Source organism: Sceloporus occidentalis, unplaced genomic scaffold, assembly GCF_023333645.1.
Source record: "Sceloporus occidentalis isolate IW3139 unplaced genomic scaffold, rSceOcc1.0.p SCAF_47, whole genome shotgun sequence".
NCBI classification, from domain to species: Eukaryota; Metazoa; Chordata; class Lepidosauria; order Squamata; family Phrynosomatidae; genus Sceloporus; species Sceloporus occidentalis.
This window is the reverse complement of record NW_028317027.1, coordinates 4,360,558-4,379,427: the sequence shown is the minus strand read 5'-3', so window position 1 is coordinate 4,379,427 and position 18,870 is coordinate 4,360,558. Positions and strand designations below refer to the sequence as shown.

The window sequence follows — 18,870 nt, the reverse complement described above, 5'->3', positions numbered from 1 at the left end:
TATAGATTATGCGTCGTAAACTAGACTTGTGACAGAGATATGAGAATTCTTGCAGGTCCGTGTGTGCGCATAATAAATCCCGGGTATTTCACACGCATACACGCAAAGGTGAGATTTTATTGTGTGTTTCTGTTTGTAGGGATCTGGAAGCAAGGGCGCAGAAGGAGTTTTTCCGAGCCCTCTTTAAGCTGCCAAGAAAGGAGGCTTTGCATGAGGTGCTTGACTGTTCTTTGTGGACACCCTTCAGCCGCTGTCACACAGCCGGGAGGATATATGCCTCCGACAGCTACCTGTGCTTTGCCAGCAAGGAAGATGGGTTATGCAATGTTGTCATCCCTCTTAAAGAGGTAGTATAATCACTTATTGTCTCTTAGAACCAGTTCACCTGCCTTGAACCCACTTAGTTTCACTATGATTGGTACTTGTGATGGGCAACATTTACGAAGAAGGATGTCTAGATCTAAATCACAAACGCCAATGGCTCTACTCAACAAAAGTTAATGTAGATACCCGTGTATAACTGTAAAGTGACAGGTTGTAATGCAGGTATAATGCCTGTGTCTTAAAAGAGAGAGGTCTAACCTCTGTTCCCTCGGAAAAGCTGTGAATCGTATAATGCTAGCAGCTCGTCTAAACTGTAGAACACAGAAGATTGGTTTCTAAAAAGATGCACGCTACTAGCTGTATGAGTGACAGTTTCTGATGATTACCATAATATTGCCAAGAATATATCATTTCCATCCACTCGCCATATGTCCAGAATGCATTTAGATAGGCTTCAAACTGTTATTTGCAAATGTGTTTCCCTTTCACCACATATTCCCTGATAAGCGAATGGTTCTTATTATTTTCAGGTTGTAAGCGTTGAGAAGATGGAGGACACCAGCCTTCTTCCCAACCCCATCATTATCAGCATACGGCATCAGATGGCTTTTCAATTCATTGAGCTGAAAGACCGAGATAGCTTGGTGAGCAGTTTGCTGCTCAGGCTGGAACGTGTGCAGACCAGCACCCTGTCCATCCGGCATAAGGAAATGGTAAATATATATGATCCCTGAAAATAAACAGAACTTTTCAAAAAATACTATAGGATAATTATATTCGTCAGAAGTAGCGGTCTGTATTAAGCAAGGTATGGGGTCTGGTGACCCTATTCCAGAGATGATGGGAATGATGGCAGATAATCTGCCTAGTGGGCAGTTATGTGTAATTTTTAGCCATTTTCTTTAATTGTATATATCTTGACAAGGCTTGTTAAGTATATAGGACTCCCCACACTTAGTACCCTGCTAACATTGCTTTCCCTTTATGTTTTCTCTGTCTTTGTGTGACTGGCCAGAGGTTGAATGAAGACCGGCTTGGTAACATGAACGTAATGGTTAACCAAAACGAAGATGGAATTGGGAATGAGACGCTGTCAACTAATGCAGAAGCGTTAATGGCAGCTTTTCATCAAACAGGAACCGAGAGCACCAAGGCAGGGATGGTAAAGAACACTCTTAATTTCTTATGGTTAAATCTCTTGAGAAAGAGGAACGTAAGTAAGCCCGCAGAAAACAGTTTGGCTTTATCATTACTTCAATATACTGTTCTTCTTTTTTTTGTACTGAACATAACTGCTTTGCATACACCCAGACCCGTCCAAACACCCAGACCCTCCCACACCAAAGACATAGTGAGAACCAAGGTACCCGCCTGGCGTCTGGCATTCTCCAATAACGGTAGCTTCTGCGTGTGCTCGTTTTATTGGAAACAGGAAGTGACTTCATCAAGATATTTGTAATACAGGCTGATGATATCATCATCACTGTTTTTTAAATCTGTCCTTCTGATAGTTGCACTATTGGTCAATGTACAGAATATTCAGATGCAGGTTTAAGTCAGGAAATGGTTATTTTCTCATAGCCCTTTTCTTGAGCGCAGGCTGCTTGTGGGCCAGGAATGTTTTGCTTTGCAGAATGTGTTCTTCCCACACAGTCTACAGCAGTGATATATATTTACAGCCTGTGTTTATTGAATGCGTCTTCCCATATCTTTGGGCAACTTTCTATACAAGAAATAGCGAGACCATTTTAATGTTTATATAGTTCCTGTACTATACCTTCTCTAGAAGGCATTATCTTCAAAATATGCCGTCTGCCTTTGGCGCCGTTACCCAAGGATTATCATAGTTTGGATTCTGCTAATCCATTTAATATACGATGGCGTTGGCTTCACCTTTGATAGAAAAGCACGTTTCACTGAAAATGTATATAAACATGCAGATATAAATCAGTGCTCCACACGAACAATTCGGCCTGATTAACCTGATACAAACCCTTGAACTTGAATCAGTCCTTGGTTTTGTTGTAGATTCAGGATAGCCATATGTCTCTCCCATGCATGTTTAAATTCTCTCACTGTATTAGTCTCTACCACTTCTGATGGGAGGTTGTTCCACTTATCTACCACCCTCTTCCTAACATTACATAAAAAAAAATCAAACTCCCGGTCTATAAACTTACATTTTCAAAGTTTTGGCTCTTATTTGTCATACGACTAGAGTTATCGCAAGCCGTCTCCTTGTTAGTGTCATTTTTGCTTATTTGAAGAGCTCTTCGAATCTTTAATGTGTCGTCTTCTTGTTTGAAACAGTCAAGAGAGCAGATAAAAGAGCACTTGTGGAACGACCATTTCTCGGAGTACGGTAGGACCGTCTGCATGTTTCGCACAGAAAAAATCCGAAAACTTGTTGCCATGGGGATACCCGAATCCTTGCGTGGAGAACTGTGGCTTATATTTTCAGGTGGGCATAGGGTCTTGCCACTGAAGAGTCAACCCCTATAACTTAGATACCCACAAAAGTGTTGAGACTTTTTATTCTTTAAGAACACCAAGTGCCCTTCAGAAATCTGGTGCTGATGATAGTATCACCATTTGCGCTTACATTGCAACAAGGTCTTTGTTAACGAAAACCTCCATTGATTTAGAGTTTAACATGTAATTTCATGTATTGCAGATCTTTTTCAAGCACGCTGTATTTTTGTTTTTCTTGCGTCATTAGATGCAGTAACTGACCTCCCGACACACCCGGGTTACTACAATAAGCTGGTGGAGGAGTCCATGGGCAAATGCTGCATGGCGACTGAAGAGATCGAAAGGGATCTTCACCGGTCCCTTCCGGAGCATCCCGCCTTTCAGAACGAGACGGGCATTGCGGCTCTGAGAAGAGTGCTTACTGCTTATGCATACAGGAACCCAAAAATCGGATACTGTCAGGTGAGAAGAGAACGATGCCAGTTTTGTTGGTATTTGTTTCTATAATGCCTACGTTTTTATACATTAATAAAAATTTTACGTCCCTGACAGCAGTGTGTTCTGCCAACCCAGTCCTCAAGGTCTACAAACGGGGCAGGATTCAGAAATTAGCACCTTCTCTTTCAATGGGGGGATTCAAAAAGCTGGATCTTTGGGATGAGAACCATTGGTCTAGGGTGACAGGTCCAAAGGGGGTCACCAGCCCCTGTGTTACGTTGCCAGTTCACCCTATGGGGTAATTGGCCGGGCTTATTAAGTGGTTACGTATATGTGTATGTGTCTGTATACATATTTAATGAAAAGGTGCATGGTTCATTTTGGTCTAAAAACACTTATTTATATCTGTGGGATCAGAAACTTGCTTTGCTTCCTTACCCCTAGTCTGGGGTTTTCTAGAACCATGCTAAATTATGTTGTGTTTGTATCTAGTAAGAATAAAAGAGAAATGTCCAGAATTGCAAGAAGGGAATTTAGCTTTGCTACTGGCCATGCAAGGTCTCGCTAAATTATTATGAATACATTTATATCGTACCTTGATTCCTGTGTCACAACAATTAATTATTCTGCTTATTCAATTATTTCAGTCCATGAATATTTTGACTTCCGTCTTGCTTCTCTATGCCAAAGAAGAGGAAGCGTTCTGGTTATTGGTGGCTGTCTGTGAAAGGATGCTTCCAGATTATTTCAATCACAGGGTGATCGGTAAGTGTCCAGCAGTTTTGGTAAAGGGTCATTTTATAGCATTAGGCATATATATAGCATATAGTCCTTTTCTGCGCATTATTCTGTTACCATTTCACTTGTCAAACAAACCTTGTTATGCAACACAAAATTCCAAATAAACCAAGTCATGTTTATAGTAAACCCTTATTGTTCATACGTTCCATTTAAATAAATTAATCTTGCCGTCGTCTGATCAACGTGCTACTTTCTCCTAATGTACCCAGGCTAGCTTTAATTGGATAAACCGGAATCGACCCTAACCCGTGAAAATCTGTTGTGTCTAAATTGAATGCTTCTATATGTATTTTTTTAGCCAAATAAATTCCATTTTTTAACTTGCGTTGAAGATGGTATGTATACTAAGATACTGATGGGACACTGACGATATGACGTGGCAAGACGGCACGGATGATACCAACATACACTGTCAATGTGACGTGGCAGAACTGAGAATACTATGAAACTGATGGACCAGGGCTTTCTGTGTATCATACATGGTCTAAAGAGGAACTGGGTGGTTTGGGTGTTCTGAGCTGGGGTTCTCTTGTCATAAGTGTCATGTGCATAGAAACACATCTCATCTTCACTGTCCAGCTCAACCTTGTTTACGTTGCCTACAGGCGCTCAAGTCGACCAGTCAGTTTTTGAAGAACTAATACAAGAGCGCCTTCCTGAGCTGTCTGAGCATATCACTGATTTATCTACGTTGGCCTCAATCTCTTTATCGTGGTTCCTCACCCTGTTCATCAGTATCATGCCCCTTCAGAGTGCTGTCAATGTTGTGGACTGTTTCTTTTATGATGGCATCCGGGCAGTTTTCCAAATCGGTTTGGCGGTCCTTGATGCCACCGCAGAGGAGCTCTGCAACAGCAAAGATGATGGGCAGGCCCTCATGATCCTGAGCAGGTATGTGGGATATAAATGTCATTTTCCAAGACATTGCAGCTAAGTCAACATTTCTTTACAGTGTTCTTCGTTATAAAAGAAATTGTATTTGTATAGTTGGATAAACGCAACAGCATCGAGAGCATCTTAATTCATATTATACCCACAACGATTCATGGGTATTATTGAGCTCATTGTTTCAGGTTTAAAGGGTCCTAAAGGCAAAAGTTTAAGGTTTGTTTATTTTTCTGTTGCTTTTATTAATGTACGATTTATACCGCAACTTACATAAAGTGCATCGCTCCTCCAGAGCCATTTTGTCTGTCCCTAGAAAGAATCCCTTCGTTTGCAGAGGTTTAGTAGGTAAGGCTGTATTTGCTTTGCATCTGAATGTAGCCTCAGTCTCTATCAATGCATCTGTTCCTATGTATAGGTTCTTAGAACATGTTAGAAATGAAGAAAGTCCTCTGCCCCCCATCGGGAAACCGGATAACGAGCAGGAAGACTACCCTTTCACAGATATAGCGGACTTGATTCGCGACTCATATGAGGTATGCAAACCAATGCCATTACAAAGACCCGCAGAGAGCAGGTGGAGTGTGTGTGTGTTATATAGAGAGCTTGGGGGCAAATATGTGCAAGGTATACTGCATGGCGATATCGATGGGGCATACAATGATGAAGCAATTACTCATCGCTTCTGTGAAAGGGGCTACGTTGGCCCTATATAACACATGGCTAATGTTGAGGAGGGAGTGTGTGTGTATGTGTGTATATATATATATATATATATAATATATATATATATATATATATATATATATATATATATATATATACGTGTGTGTGTGTGAGGAAGTGTACATCAAACAATGAATTGCCGGGCTTCCACAGTACAGTAAAAAGTGGGAAGATTAAACGTGGACTCAAATGTCACTCTGTTTAGCATAAACTTTAATTTTATATAATGTGACTTGGGTCATTTTATAATAACATGTTTGGTTGATTGCATATTGTTTCAGAAATTTGGCTATAATTCTGTGGAACAGATTGAGCGCTTGCGTTGTAAACACAGGATCCGCGTACTCCAAAACCATGAGGAAACTACAAAGCAAAATGTTGTAAGTGTCTTATTTATAAGGTGCTAACGATTTACACTGTGCTTTATATATAGTTTTGAGTATCGTATACACAAGTTGACAAACCATAACTTAAATAAACTTACATAACCTACAGAGGGATTTTAAATGTTGGTGGTATTAATGGAGCCAATTTCATCAAATTGCAGGATAGATTTGTTTCCTTACATCAGGGATATTTCCTATGGCGATGGATGACCCCCAAAATCCATTTGCTGTAAGAAGAGTAGATTAACATGAACAGGTCTTTCCTTAAATACATATGTTGCCTAATGTTGATAGTGTGTGAGTACACATGGAAGTGTATATTAATATTAAATACACACACACACCACACACTTGCTGAGCGTCACAGAAATAACTTCTCGATGCGGCTGCTAGACCCCCCCCATGTGGCCATGTTTGGAATAGCAATCTTACATTGGATTAGCCCAGAGGGTTATTACTAGCCATCCCATGAGCCTAACCTGTATTTTTATTCTCTCATTATAAGATAAGAGTTGTCTCACCTGATGTTTCCTTTCTTCACGAAGATTTAGAAGAGCTATATGACATGTTTAAGGTAAGAGCTATATACATTTAAAATGTATTCACCTCAGACTGCCATAGTTTCAGTGGATAGTCCCACTTACTTGATTATAGGGAAAAACTGTGAGTTTGGTCTGTGGCTGCTGTTCAGTCTATTAGCCGGTCTCTGTGTTCTAAACGATCCTTCTTCTTTTAGAAAAGGAAAGAAACCATTTGTATATATAATTTACCTGATTGGACTTCACTTGAAGCTCTGTCAGTGTGACAAACAATTGCCTACATTGTCACATAGTCCCTACCATCTATATATTAGATTCTACTCTTGTCGCTGAAAGTAGCTAAACTATCCTGCAGTCGTAGTTCTGGCACATTATATTCTTCTTTAGGAGAGAATACCCCATCCCAAATGATAAGCGTGATAAAGGGGTTGATGCAGTCTGCTAGCGGCTGAATGTATTCCTCTACCTCTATCTTCCAGCGGGAGCATCTGGTCAGCTGTTACTGGGAGAGGATCTCTCCTTTACTTGAGCGTCATGACCCTAGTAGACCCTACACAGATCAGTACAAGATTGATGGCCAGCAATTCCTGAACCTCTTCAAGCTTTCCTCGCCCTGGACATGTGGCACACACACAGAGGTTCTGGTCGAAAGACTCTTCCGTCTGTTGGATGAAAATCAGGATGGTCTTATTGAATTCAAATCGTTTGCATGGTCCTTAGGTGAATAAATCTGGAACCAAAATGTAAAGGGTATAATGAAACCTGTTTGTAAGTTGTAGACACTGTCACTAAAACTCCTTTTGTGGTCATGTGAGGTTTTAACTCTGCTTTTAATAACTTGACTGCCCATTGACTGAACAAAAACTTTCCCTTAGTACCCATGCTTTAGCCCCTCTGTCCTGGCTTAAGCCCTTATGTTAAAGATGTTTTGAATACTTTAATTACTACCGTTAAGGACATGCACTGATAAAGGCATGCAGGGTGGGGGGTTGAAAAATATTTCCTGTCATCTGGAGTTTTTTTTCTTTCTTTACAGATGTAATGTATTATGGTGAGATGAATGACAAAATCAAATTGTTGTACAGACTTCATATACCCCCTGGTAAGCTTTTTTGTTTTAATTTGAAGTACTTGATTAGAACGTCTTGGAAAATGTATTAAAAGTGCACCCTAGTCATCATATGCAAGTTAATGCAAATGATAACTGAATGTCCTTTTACGTTTATTCTGCGGAATCCCCACCACCACTGCCCTTTGCCTCTTTCCCCATCCTCAATCTATTTGCCATGTAGGAGATGTGTAAGTCCTTAATATAGTTGCTTTAATGCTCTTTAGGATTGCATGATCGGAAGGTGTGAGTGAAACCATCTGGAAAGACTCTGAAAAGAGAAGAGACCCGGAAGGGGTCTGTTTGTACCCTGCTGGGATCTCTGATAGCTCCCCTTGCTACCTGATCAAGGAGCCCTGCTTGCTGATCAGTGTGATCAGCAGAGGGAAGAGAGGGAGAAGCAAGGTTTTGCCCCATTCAAAAACTAAAATTGTAAATAGTCAATTAAAAAAGACATATAAATGATGTATAATTGGTAGGAGTACATCAAATATGAAAAAGGAGAATTATGGTTAAACACACACACACACACACACACATACAGTAGAAAAAAAAAATAAAAAAAAACAAGCCCCAAACTCTATCATTAATGTATGAACAACCCCTGGTCCTGAAAGTACTTTAATATGCATTATTTGATGAGGCCATCTGGGACAGTAAAATGCAGGACATTACATAGGAATTGGTAGGGACTACAGTAAGCCTTTCTGCTCACAATTCCAAATAGTGTGTACCAGGGTCTCTATTATAAATGAAATTTGAAGAAAGGAAGCACTCTTGCGTCAATAAAAATATAAATATGTACAAGACTATATTCTATACTTCAAAAGGTCCCTGAGTGGGACTGATGTAAGTTCTTGAAGAAGTCTGGTGACGTTTATGAAAGTTCGCACCTTTTTTAGTGGAGATAATTGTGGTCCCAGTGTCTCTGCACCTTTTTGTTGTTTTTATAAACTGTGTGTTTTTGAGCTATAATGTGTATCTGCTTTTTGTTTTGGAGTGCAGCTCTCACAGAGAATGACCAGGACTGCCAGTCACCACTCAAGGGCCCACTGCTGTCCACAACCAGACCACTGAAGATCACCAAAGCAAACGGCATGTCTTTTGAACTCCTAAGGGGGGGGGGGGATTGTGTTCTTTTACTTGAGTTACACCTGTGGGTATAACTGAGGGACGGATTGTCCAAGGTGCCAGCATTCCACATTCTCATAAACGTATATTGTAATATATTATTACATGAAAAGTATTGTATTTCTAATTCTATATTACTTGTTTATACCATTCATCCTCACAATAATGGCCTGATTTTTACAGGAGGTGAAACCGATTATCAAAAACAAGTAAAACAGATGCTAAAAGATTTGGCCAAAGAAAAAGAGAAGAACACAGAAATAGAATTGCCTAAAATGACCCAGGTATGAAGTCAGAAAGTGCTGCTTAATTTCCGGTGCAGAACCGTCTAGTTTTCTGATGCAGTACATTGGAGTGCAAGCAAAATGAGATAGCTGAGGAGTAGCCAACAGGGGATGCCCCAGCTGTTGTTAAATGAGCCTTTTGAGAAGTGGCCGTGAAGGCTGTAATGATTATTTAACATAAATAAGCGTGTTTTTGTATTTTATTTCTTAAAGGCCCACTCCAGTCTACGTTCATGTTAAGTGCATATTTGCATGGGCTACATTGCATTTTATTGCATGCAAATAGATTCAGGCATGCTTGTTATTTGAGTTAAAAAAAAAAAATAAACTAGATTTTGTGTAATTTTTATTCCTCCAGGATATATTAAATAAAATTGTTACGGTGGGGTTTTTTTTTATATATATATATATATTCTATTTATTTCTTAACAGAGAGAATTTATCCAGTTCTGCAAGACATTGTATAGCATGTTTCACACGGACCCCGAGGAAAATGAGTTGTACCAAGCCATTGCCACAGTGACCACCCTCCTTTTACAGATTGGGGAGGTTGGGCAACGCATCAGCAGCTCCGGAAGCAACTCTGATGAATTCCCGGAGCCAGAGAATGGCACATCGACCTCTGACCAGGACAGCGTGTTTTCCGAAACCGTTAAAGTGTCCTCACATTCCTCCCAATCGCTGCCATTCAGTGAAGCAGACTGGGCAGTGTCCTTTGAGCATATTGTGGCTTCTCTCTTGACTGAGCAGTCCTTGGTGAACTTCTTTGAGAAGTCCCAGGACATAAAGCCAAAACTAGAAAGTGCAAGAATGAATCCATACAGCCTCAAAACCAGTGGGCTCAGCCAACAGCCATGAGGGTCTTGTCTTCAGTTTATCCATCTAATGTTTATCATTTTGTCTTGGGCACCTTACGTGGAGGAAACATACGCTCTTCTGCGTTACTATGTAAAGTGATTACCAAAATAGCAGCATGGTTCAAGCACATTGTGTTGCTGCAGGTGGAATAATGCCGAAATCCTAAGCTTCTTTACGCTATTGGTTTATTCTACCGATGTCTCGGAACCGAAGGATGACCGGTTCTCACAGATACTTGCTCAGACGTATGTCACCTCTGGTGCCCAAGCCAAAGTATAGCACAGGTCACATCATGCGTTGGCAGATACGTATTTGGAGTTGGAGAGGTTGGCTGCCCACACATGACTACTTTTCTAATCCGAAGACTAAACAACGATGTAATAGGAAAGGAGAGCGTTACTTCTCAACATCTATGTTGCTTAGTACAGTTGACCCAAGCGGACCTGCAATATCTTACGTGTGTTTTGCGATCAAGGCAAATAACTCCATCTACTTAAAGACTCGTGCCACAAATTTCTATTCCACGTAATGTAAAGACAAATGTGCATGGTTTGTCATAACTGTGATTTGAATCAAAGTGGAATTTTGAAAATGCAATCTATAAATCTATGTAAAATTTTGACAACAGGAAAATCAAATTTCAGTATTGTGCAAATCATAAGACAAAGTAGCCCAGAAACCAATCGGCCAACATAATGTACTCTGGAACAAAAGTCACCAAAGCACAAAGGACAGTATGTCATTCTTCTTCCCCTTTCATTAGTTCTTCTGTTTTTGTTTCTTGTGTGATGCCTGCTGTAGGAATCATTTGAAAGCTGTCTGATTTGTCCCGTGTCCAGCACCGGCATGCCAAACACTTGTAGTTGGAATATGTTCAGTAGTCTCATGGGGACTAACGTCAAATGTTCACTGTTTTGCACTAATAATGTATATGTTTCAATGCTGGAAATTGAAACTTTTATTATGTTTGATTTGCATTGGAATTTTTATGTTGGTGTATAACCTTGTGCTTTACATCCTTTGTTCTGTGAGAATGTGCACTTTTCAATAAACTTTTTTTTTTTTTTTTTTTTAAGGTATTTTGCGTTCATAGACCTCAGAATCTGAGCTTGACGTGTGCTCTTTCGCTTGTTGATAATTGGTCAAGCGGTATTGTGAAAAAGGTTTATTGGATTCTGTACCCAGACATGTTTTAGTGTGTCCTTTTATTTGAAACAGTAATAGATACTGATTTTATGGCAGGGCGGGAGGCTCGTATTATGCAATCAGAGCATATCACAGGTGATATAACAGGTAACTTCCTTAGACGACTCCTCCTTTGTCGCTGCTGAGACAGTTATATATACACCTATATATTTTTCTCTCACATTTATTGTTGCTTATCGTTAATATATACATTTTACATATACTGCATAATTACATACACCTTTGTGTGTTCATTTCTTTCACCTTCCTACCCCTTTCCAGGGGTTTCATTAACTCATTTTGCCTACATTTTATTTTATCTCTGCGGCCGCATTTTCAACGTTTGGACCGCTTTACTTTCGGATATTTGTTTCTAGAGCTGTGGTTTCACTCACCTGAAACCTTCTTCAGCCCTCCTGTGCACTCCGTTGTTAATTTCTTTGGTTCAAACGGACACCAGAGTCGCTCGTGCATTTTGCACGGCGGACATTTTGAGAGGTCTCCCTTTGTGGAAGCCTCTGCCCCTGCCCCGCCTTGTGGGACGCGGCTTCCCTTCGCTGCCCGCAAGGCTCCGCCGAATATTTCAGTCTGAGGACTTACCTCAGAATTGAATCACTGTTTGCCGTGCATCCTGCATTTTGTTACTCTAACTATATATATTTAATGTAAAAGGGTGAAGCCGTATTAGTCCAGTAGACACGATGTCAAAAAATAGAGTATTGCAGAGTATGCGGTGATACCTTTTTTATTGGACTAACATAATATTAAAAAGACAAGCTTTCGAGAGTTATCCTCCCTTCATCAGGTCCGAAGCAATACTAATCAACATGATAGAGGTTACAACTTAAAACAAGTGATGGTATAAGGGGGGGGGGTTGAGTGGGGTGTCGTAAATAATAGGTCTGGAGGTGAGAAATGCAGAGAGGTGGAGAGATAACCCAGGGACAGAATAAATAAATTTAGGGAACCAATAACCACAGTAAAACATCAAAGATAACAGCAATTAGACATTGGATGACTAGATGAAGTTCATATGAAGTTCTGGTAGTGTGTAAGGAAACCAGAATCCACATTAAGTCCCTCTTTTATGGTGTTAAAATGTGTAATCATTTTCATCTCAAATGTTTTTCTTTCCTGAGAGTCTCTGAAATTTCCTTTGAGTACTTTAATTTTTAGGTTTTGGATGGAGTGATTGTTCTGTGTGAAATGATGTCCTACCGGGGTGCAATATTTTTCTTCCTCGTGGTTTTTGATGGAGCTTCGGTGCAGGTTCATTCTAAGGTGCAGCTTAAGCCCAGTTTCTCCAATGTAGCACCCTTTGTCACATGCAGAGCATTGTATCATGTACACCACGTTTGCCGATGTACATGAGTAAGAATCTTTGATGCTGTATGTTTTGTTGTTGTGACTGGCTGTGTTGCTGTCACATATATGTTGGCAAAGTTTGCAGCGGGATTTGTTGCATGGTACAGTGCCATTCTGTGTATGCTCCTGTTCTGGGGCCAGTTTGTTGCGCACTAATCTTTTCCTCAGGTTTGGTGGTTGTTTGAATGCCAGTATTGGGGGCTGAGGGAATATTTTTTTCAGTATGGGGTCTTCTGAGAATATCGGCTGTAGGTCTTTAATAATTTTGCGGATTTCCTCAAGAGTTGGGTTGTAGGGGTGTGGCTTGGATGGCGGTGTGGCTTGGATGGCGAAGGAGTAGGACGCACGGCTGTGGAGCTCCTCCGGCTTTTATACATTTATACGGCTAATTCGACCTTTTGAAACCGATTTGTTTGTTTTTTTCGGCGCTTCTTATCTCCAGGATGTCCACGCATAAACCCAAGCCAGCTGCTCCCAACTTACCTGCCTATTTTGAGCCGAAGCCAAAGAGAAAAGCGGCTTCCCGCGCTTTACTATCTGCGCGGCCTGCTGGAGAGGATGGCGATACCACGCTGCCCCAGGCTGCACCTAGCACTCCCAATTCTCCTGCTCCGTCGATCGAGGACCCCGATGACCAACCGCTCACTGTTTCTTCGATGAAACTACTGCTTGAAGATATGCGACACAAGTTTCGTCGTGACATGGAAACATCCTTGGCGACAATACACAAAGATCTACAGTATCTGGGGGACCGCACACAACATTTGGAAACTAAAATGGAGGATTTCTCCGAGGCCCACAATACTGTTGTGGATACCTGCAATACTCTCACGTCGGAAGTTGAGGCCCTTCGTTTGAAGCTTAGCGATCTGGAAGATCGCTCTCGACGCAATAACGTCCGCATTCGAGGCATTCCGGAGGACGTCGCCCCGGAACAACTGAGAGCCTATACAGTCTCTCTTATCAAAACTTTACTGAATCTTCCGCACTCTGAAGAAATCAAAATTGACCGCATTCATCGTTTACCTCGGCCTAAAACGCTTAAGGGCTCACCTCCTCGTGATGTCATTTTTCGTCTCCATTTCTACGATCTCAAGGACGCTCTGATGTCCAAGGTGAGAATCGTTCGCAATATTCCCGACCAATACGCTCACTTGCAGTTCTTTAATGATTTATCTTCGTACACCTTACAACAACGTAGATCTCTCTCAGTTGTGACTTCCACCTTACGCTCTCATAAAATCCTATACAAATGGGGCTTCCCCACTCGTCTACTGATCACGCGAGACGGCCTGCAACATGCGGTTAAATCCCCTACGGAAGGTCTGAATTTATTGGCGGCCTGGGGTCTAGATATTGTGCAACCCCGAACCCCATCTGCTCCGGTGTCAACAACATCCCTGACATCGTCTCCAAAACGTTTGGCCCGTGAATGGACTGTGATTCCTTCTCAACGCTCGGCTCTTCATGATTGATTACCTGTTCTATGGATGACACCCTGTCCATTTTCTTTATTTCCCCCCCCCCTTTTTTTTTTTTTTTCCTTCTCTTTCCTCTTCTCGTCACTTCTTGCTGGGACAAGCGCACGTGCTGCTAGTCGCTTTGGAGATTCTGGCTCTACTTCTCTGTTACGGCAAGGACTGCATCACTCCATGCCCTTATGACCGTCTACCTGGACATCATCGACGGACCTGCTTGCTGTGTGTTATGATCTTCTAGTCCCCGGCTTGACTTTTGCGTGAGACTTTTCCTGATTTTTCTCACTGTCGATTTTTTTGATGCCTCCCCCCCCCCTTTTTATTTATTTACTTTTTGTTTCTTGTTTTTTACACTGTGTGATACGCGTTTTCTTGTCTTCTATGGGTTCCCTCACAGTCACACTATGCTTGCTTCGGCCCCTATCCTTTGAGGTGGGCTTTCACTGGCGTTCCACTTTCAGAGCTATGTGGGCCCTGCTTCAATCCTTACACTACACATACATTAAGGTTTCTTACGTCGTCATTTTGTTTATTACCGATTTGCCGTATTTTCTCGTTTTATTTTTTTTTTATGTTCCCATTGAGCTGGAGGTCTCCCTCCTGCTATTGGTGATCTCTATTTCCAACACACGAAGCCTATTTTCCTTGGGTTTCTCCTTGTTGGAGTTTCCAAGGTCTTGTTACTGCCTCCCCCTTACGCGGTCAGTTTTCAGAGACCGCACGTTGGGAGTTTCAATTGTTTAGAGGTTCTCCCTCAGTGTCGTTACCTCTTTACCTCCTTCATGTTATTAGTTTTTTTTTTTTTAATCCGTTCAGCTTTAGCTGTTCCTTCTACGGTCTACAACGACCTAGTTCTTTATGTTGGTTATTTTGTTTAAAGTGCTCTGTCTCGATGTTCCTTTTAGTCATGGTATTGTGCTTTCTTTTCACATGCTACTGTTTATACAAGGTCCGGGCGCGTTCTTCAGTGTTACCTATGTAGGCGGTCTTCCCCGGGGGTCACGGTCACTCTCCTCCATTTTGTGCCCTGCACCTGGTCAATTTTCCCCCTTTTTTTTTACTGGATGAGCCAGTTTACATATTTTCTTTACTTACCTCATTATGGCCTCTGTTAATTTAATGTCTATCAATGTGAATGGGTTAAATACCCCTCACAAGCGAAGGTTGCTATATACGGAGGCAAAGAAAGCACAAGCGCACATCCTTTGTGTTCAGGAAACTCATTTTAAACATTCCAAACAGCCACGGTGTTTTTTAAAAGATTATCCTTGGCAATTCCACTCTATGACCACCGCTTGTAAAGCTGGTGTTTCGATTTTTATTTCTAAACACTTATCCTTCCAACTACTTCAGTTGGTGACCGATCCCCGGGGCAGATTTCTGATTCTTCATTGTATATTAAATTCCACGGAATATACGTTAGTTTCTTTTTATGCACCCAACTCGTCCCAGCTGCATTTTGCCAATCGCCTGCTGTCCAAAATAGATTCTCTTAAAAAGGGACATCTCATATTGGCCGGGGATCTAAATGCGCTACTTGATCCCTCATTGGACACTTCCACTTCCCTCCAGGGCAAATATGGTTCACGGGTGCATTCATTGGCTACCTCTCTCGCTCACTCCTTTCATTCCTTCCAACTATATGATGTGTGGCGCCTCCGCCATCCTCTAGATAGGGACTATTCCTTTTTTTCTGCGCTCCACAAATCTTACACCAGAATTGATTTTCTTTTTGTTGATAATCTTACTTTGCAAATGGTACGGGACTGCTCTGTTGGGGTCATTACTTGGACTGACCACGCGCCGATCTTTATGTCTCTGCAAGTGGCTCACTCCTTTATTGGTAAGGGCTCTTGGAGGCTCAATAATTCCCTGATTTCGGACGCCTCGGTTCGGTCTCAGGTTCATACCCATTTAGAGCTGTATTTTCGCGAAAACGCGCTTCCCCACACATCTATAGAGACATTGTGGAATGCCCATAAGGCGGTGCTCAGAGGTAAATTCATTAGTATTGCCTCTTATCTGAAAAAACAGAAAGCTAACAATTCTGACTTAGAGTCCCTGCTTTTGCGTTTATATGACCTGGATGCCCAGAATAAACAATCTCCGTCAGATTATCTGACTACAGACATTGCCCATATCAAACTTAAAATATCTGAGATTCATGCTGAACGCACAGCCCGAATGAGACTCCGTCTCCGCCAACGCTTTTATTCTAAAGGTAACAAAGCGCTCTCCATGCTAGCTCATAAACTTCGCCGCTCAACAGCCCTGTCGCGTCCTCAATTTGTCCTTTCCTCTCAGGGGGTTCCCTTACGTAACCCTTCCCATATTGCTGACAGATTTGCTTCTTTCTATTCCTCGCTTTATAATCTCCATGCTGACTCTTCGACCTCTCAACCTACGGTAGCTTCTATCCAAACTTACCTTGACTCTGTGGACCTCCCTTCTCTCATGGGAGAAATGGTCGCACAATTAGAAGCCCCTTTAGAACTCGATGAAATCCAGTCCGCGATCTCTCATCTAAAAAAGAACTCCGCTCCTGGTCCCGACGGTCTGACGAGTTTCTATTATAAGACCTTTTTTTCAGTGCTGGGCCCTTATCTTCTCTCTCTATTTCGCTCATTCATGTCTACTGGTCAAATACCATCTGAAAATCTGTATGCCCATGTGGTTACGATCCCTAAGCCTGGAAAATCTACAGAGAGATGTGAACACTTTCGTCCCATCTCGCTTTTGAACACTGATATCAAATTATATGCAAAGATTATAGCCAACAGACTCTCGCTGCTTCTTCCCTCTCTTTTACACTCTGACCAGGTGGGGTTCGTGAGAAATAGACAAGCTAATGATAACACACGCAAATTTCTTGATGTTTTGTGGGAAGCTGCCAAACATAAAACTCAGTCTCTTTTGGTTTCTTTTGACGCTGAAAAAGCGTTTGATCGCCTCCACTGGCCCTTCTTGACTTCTGTTCTCTCTAAGTTCGCTTTTCCATCTTCTCTGATTAAGGCAATTATGGCTCTATACTCTTCCCCCTCTGCTTCTGTTTCCTTTTCTGGTTTCATTTCTTCTCCATTTCAAATTTCTAATGGGACGCGACAGGGTTGTCCCCTTTCTCCTCTGCTATACATATTAGCTTTGGAGCCCCTTGCGCAACGTATTCGCTCAGACTCTTCGATTACGGGATTCCCTACTTCGAGTGGAACGGATGTTACATTAGGTCTCTTTGCAGACGATGTTTTGGCTTCCATCACCCATCCTTTAACTTCTTTGCCAGCGCTGCTTACCCAATTTCAGCAATATGGCCAGGTCTCATATCACAAAATTAATGTACATAAAACACAGGCACTATCTTTAAACTTACCTGGCCCGATGTTACGTGTGCTCCGTGACTCTTACGCGTTTGATTGGAGGAGAGATTATCTCTTATATTTAGGTATCAAACTTCCTCGCCTGTTATCTAAGATAAATGACTTTAATATTTGCTCAACTTGGAAACAGGCCATGCAAGACCTCGATAGGTGGCGCCCCTTTTACTTATCCTGGTTAGGGCGCATAGCTTCCGTCAAAATGATGCTTTTGCCACGCCTTCTTTACGTCTTTAGAGCAGTCCCGACCGTTGTCCCCCGTAATGTTTTATATCGAATTCAGGTGGTTCTCAATTCTTTTATTAATTTCAAGGGTCATAAACGTATCTCCAAACAGGCTTTCCACTCTCCCAGGTTCAAGGGGGGTTTAGGTGCACCTGATATTTTATCTTATTATCACGCAACTATTCTGGCACAAACCACTCTATTTCACTGCCGTGAACATTTACCGCAATGGGTGGCCCTTGAAAATTCCTATGTCCGTCCATGCTCCATTGCCCTGATTTTATGGTTACCTCCTTCTCATCGTCCGAAGCTTCCATCGCTTCCTCCCACCACACTGTGTGCATTTCATATCTGGTCCCACTTAGCTAAACGTATCCCGGTTTTAATGCATATTACTAAAGCTACTCCGCTTTCCTCTCTTGAGTTACTGATCCCAAATTTGAATCTCTCTCGTTGGTATGCTTCTCATCCCTTTAAAGTGGGCGATCTTTTTGACAAAGGTTCTTTCCGGACCTTTTTAGACCTTAGATCTAAATACGGGCTGCCATCCTCCGAGTTCTACAAGTTTTTACAAATCAGACACCTGTTGCAATCTCACTCGTCCTCGATAACCATTGATATTGCCTCATCTGATCCGACTGTCCAACTCTGCTCCAAACTCTCCCCCCTTCGAGGTACGATTTCTATTTGTTATAGTTTGCTTTTAGCCCATCTGTGGGAAAACAAATTGCCACACATGCTAGCGTGGGAGCGTGAGTTGGACACCTCCTTCCCTCTTGAAATGTGGCTAGACTCGGAGGAGGCGATGCGAGGGGTATCACATTGCAGCAATCATATTGAGCTGCAAAAGAAAATAACTTGTAGATGGTACCTCACCCCAGCTAGACTGTCTCATATGTTTCCAACCTGCTCGCCTCTCTGCTGGCGGGGTTGCCCAGACAGAGGTACCATGCTTCATATCTGGTGGCTTTGTCCCCCTGTCTCTCGGCTTTGGCATAGACTGCTGCATCTCTTAGAATCCACCCTGCACATACATCTTCCTTTTACACCACAGTTAGTGCTACTCCACATGTTTCCAGATGACATCCCCTCTTGTATTAGGAAACTCGTCATTCATTTTTTTTTTAACTCTCAAGCTGTTGAAAGCCCGTAATTGGAAATCAAATACTCTCCCACAGTTTGTTGATATATTGCGTCAGCTGGAACAAACACATCTTTTAGAGAAATTGTCGTTTCAATATGATCAACTGTTGCCTTTATTTGATAAAATATGGGCTCCCTGGTCGCAACTCCA

General features: G+C 41.8%; 1 protein-coding gene across 1 annotated transcript in view; it reads left to right on the top strand.

Moving 5' to 3' along the window:
* The window catches only part of LOC149289254 (TBC1 domain family member 8-like), a 33,888-nt gene extending 23,936 nt beyond the window's left edge, over positions 1-9,952 (top strand). The window contains exons 6-20 of the mRNA XM_089490899.1: positions 140-347; positions 855-1,037; positions 1,340-1,434; positions 2,592-2,785; positions 3,044-3,258; positions 3,882-3,999; positions 4,641-4,926; positions 5,339-5,456; positions 5,928-6,026; positions 6,538-6,606; positions 7,051-7,291; positions 7,608-7,673; positions 8,685-8,774; positions 8,994-9,094; positions 9,527-9,952. Coding sequence (XP_089347025.1) covers positions 140-347; positions 855-1,037; positions 1,340-1,434; positions 2,592-2,785; positions 3,044-3,258; positions 3,882-3,999; positions 4,641-4,926; positions 5,339-5,456; positions 5,928-6,026; positions 6,538-6,606; positions 7,051-7,291; positions 7,608-7,673; positions 8,685-8,774; positions 8,994-9,094; positions 9,527-9,952 — 2,509 coding nt within the window. The remainder of the gene's footprint in view (positions 1-139; positions 348-854; positions 1,038-1,339; positions 1,435-2,591; positions 2,786-3,043; positions 3,259-3,881; positions 4,000-4,640; positions 4,927-5,338; positions 5,457-5,927; positions 6,027-6,537; positions 6,607-7,050; positions 7,292-7,607; positions 7,674-8,684; positions 8,775-8,993; positions 9,095-9,526) is intronic.
* Positions 9,953-18,870: the final 8,918 nt, after the last annotated feature.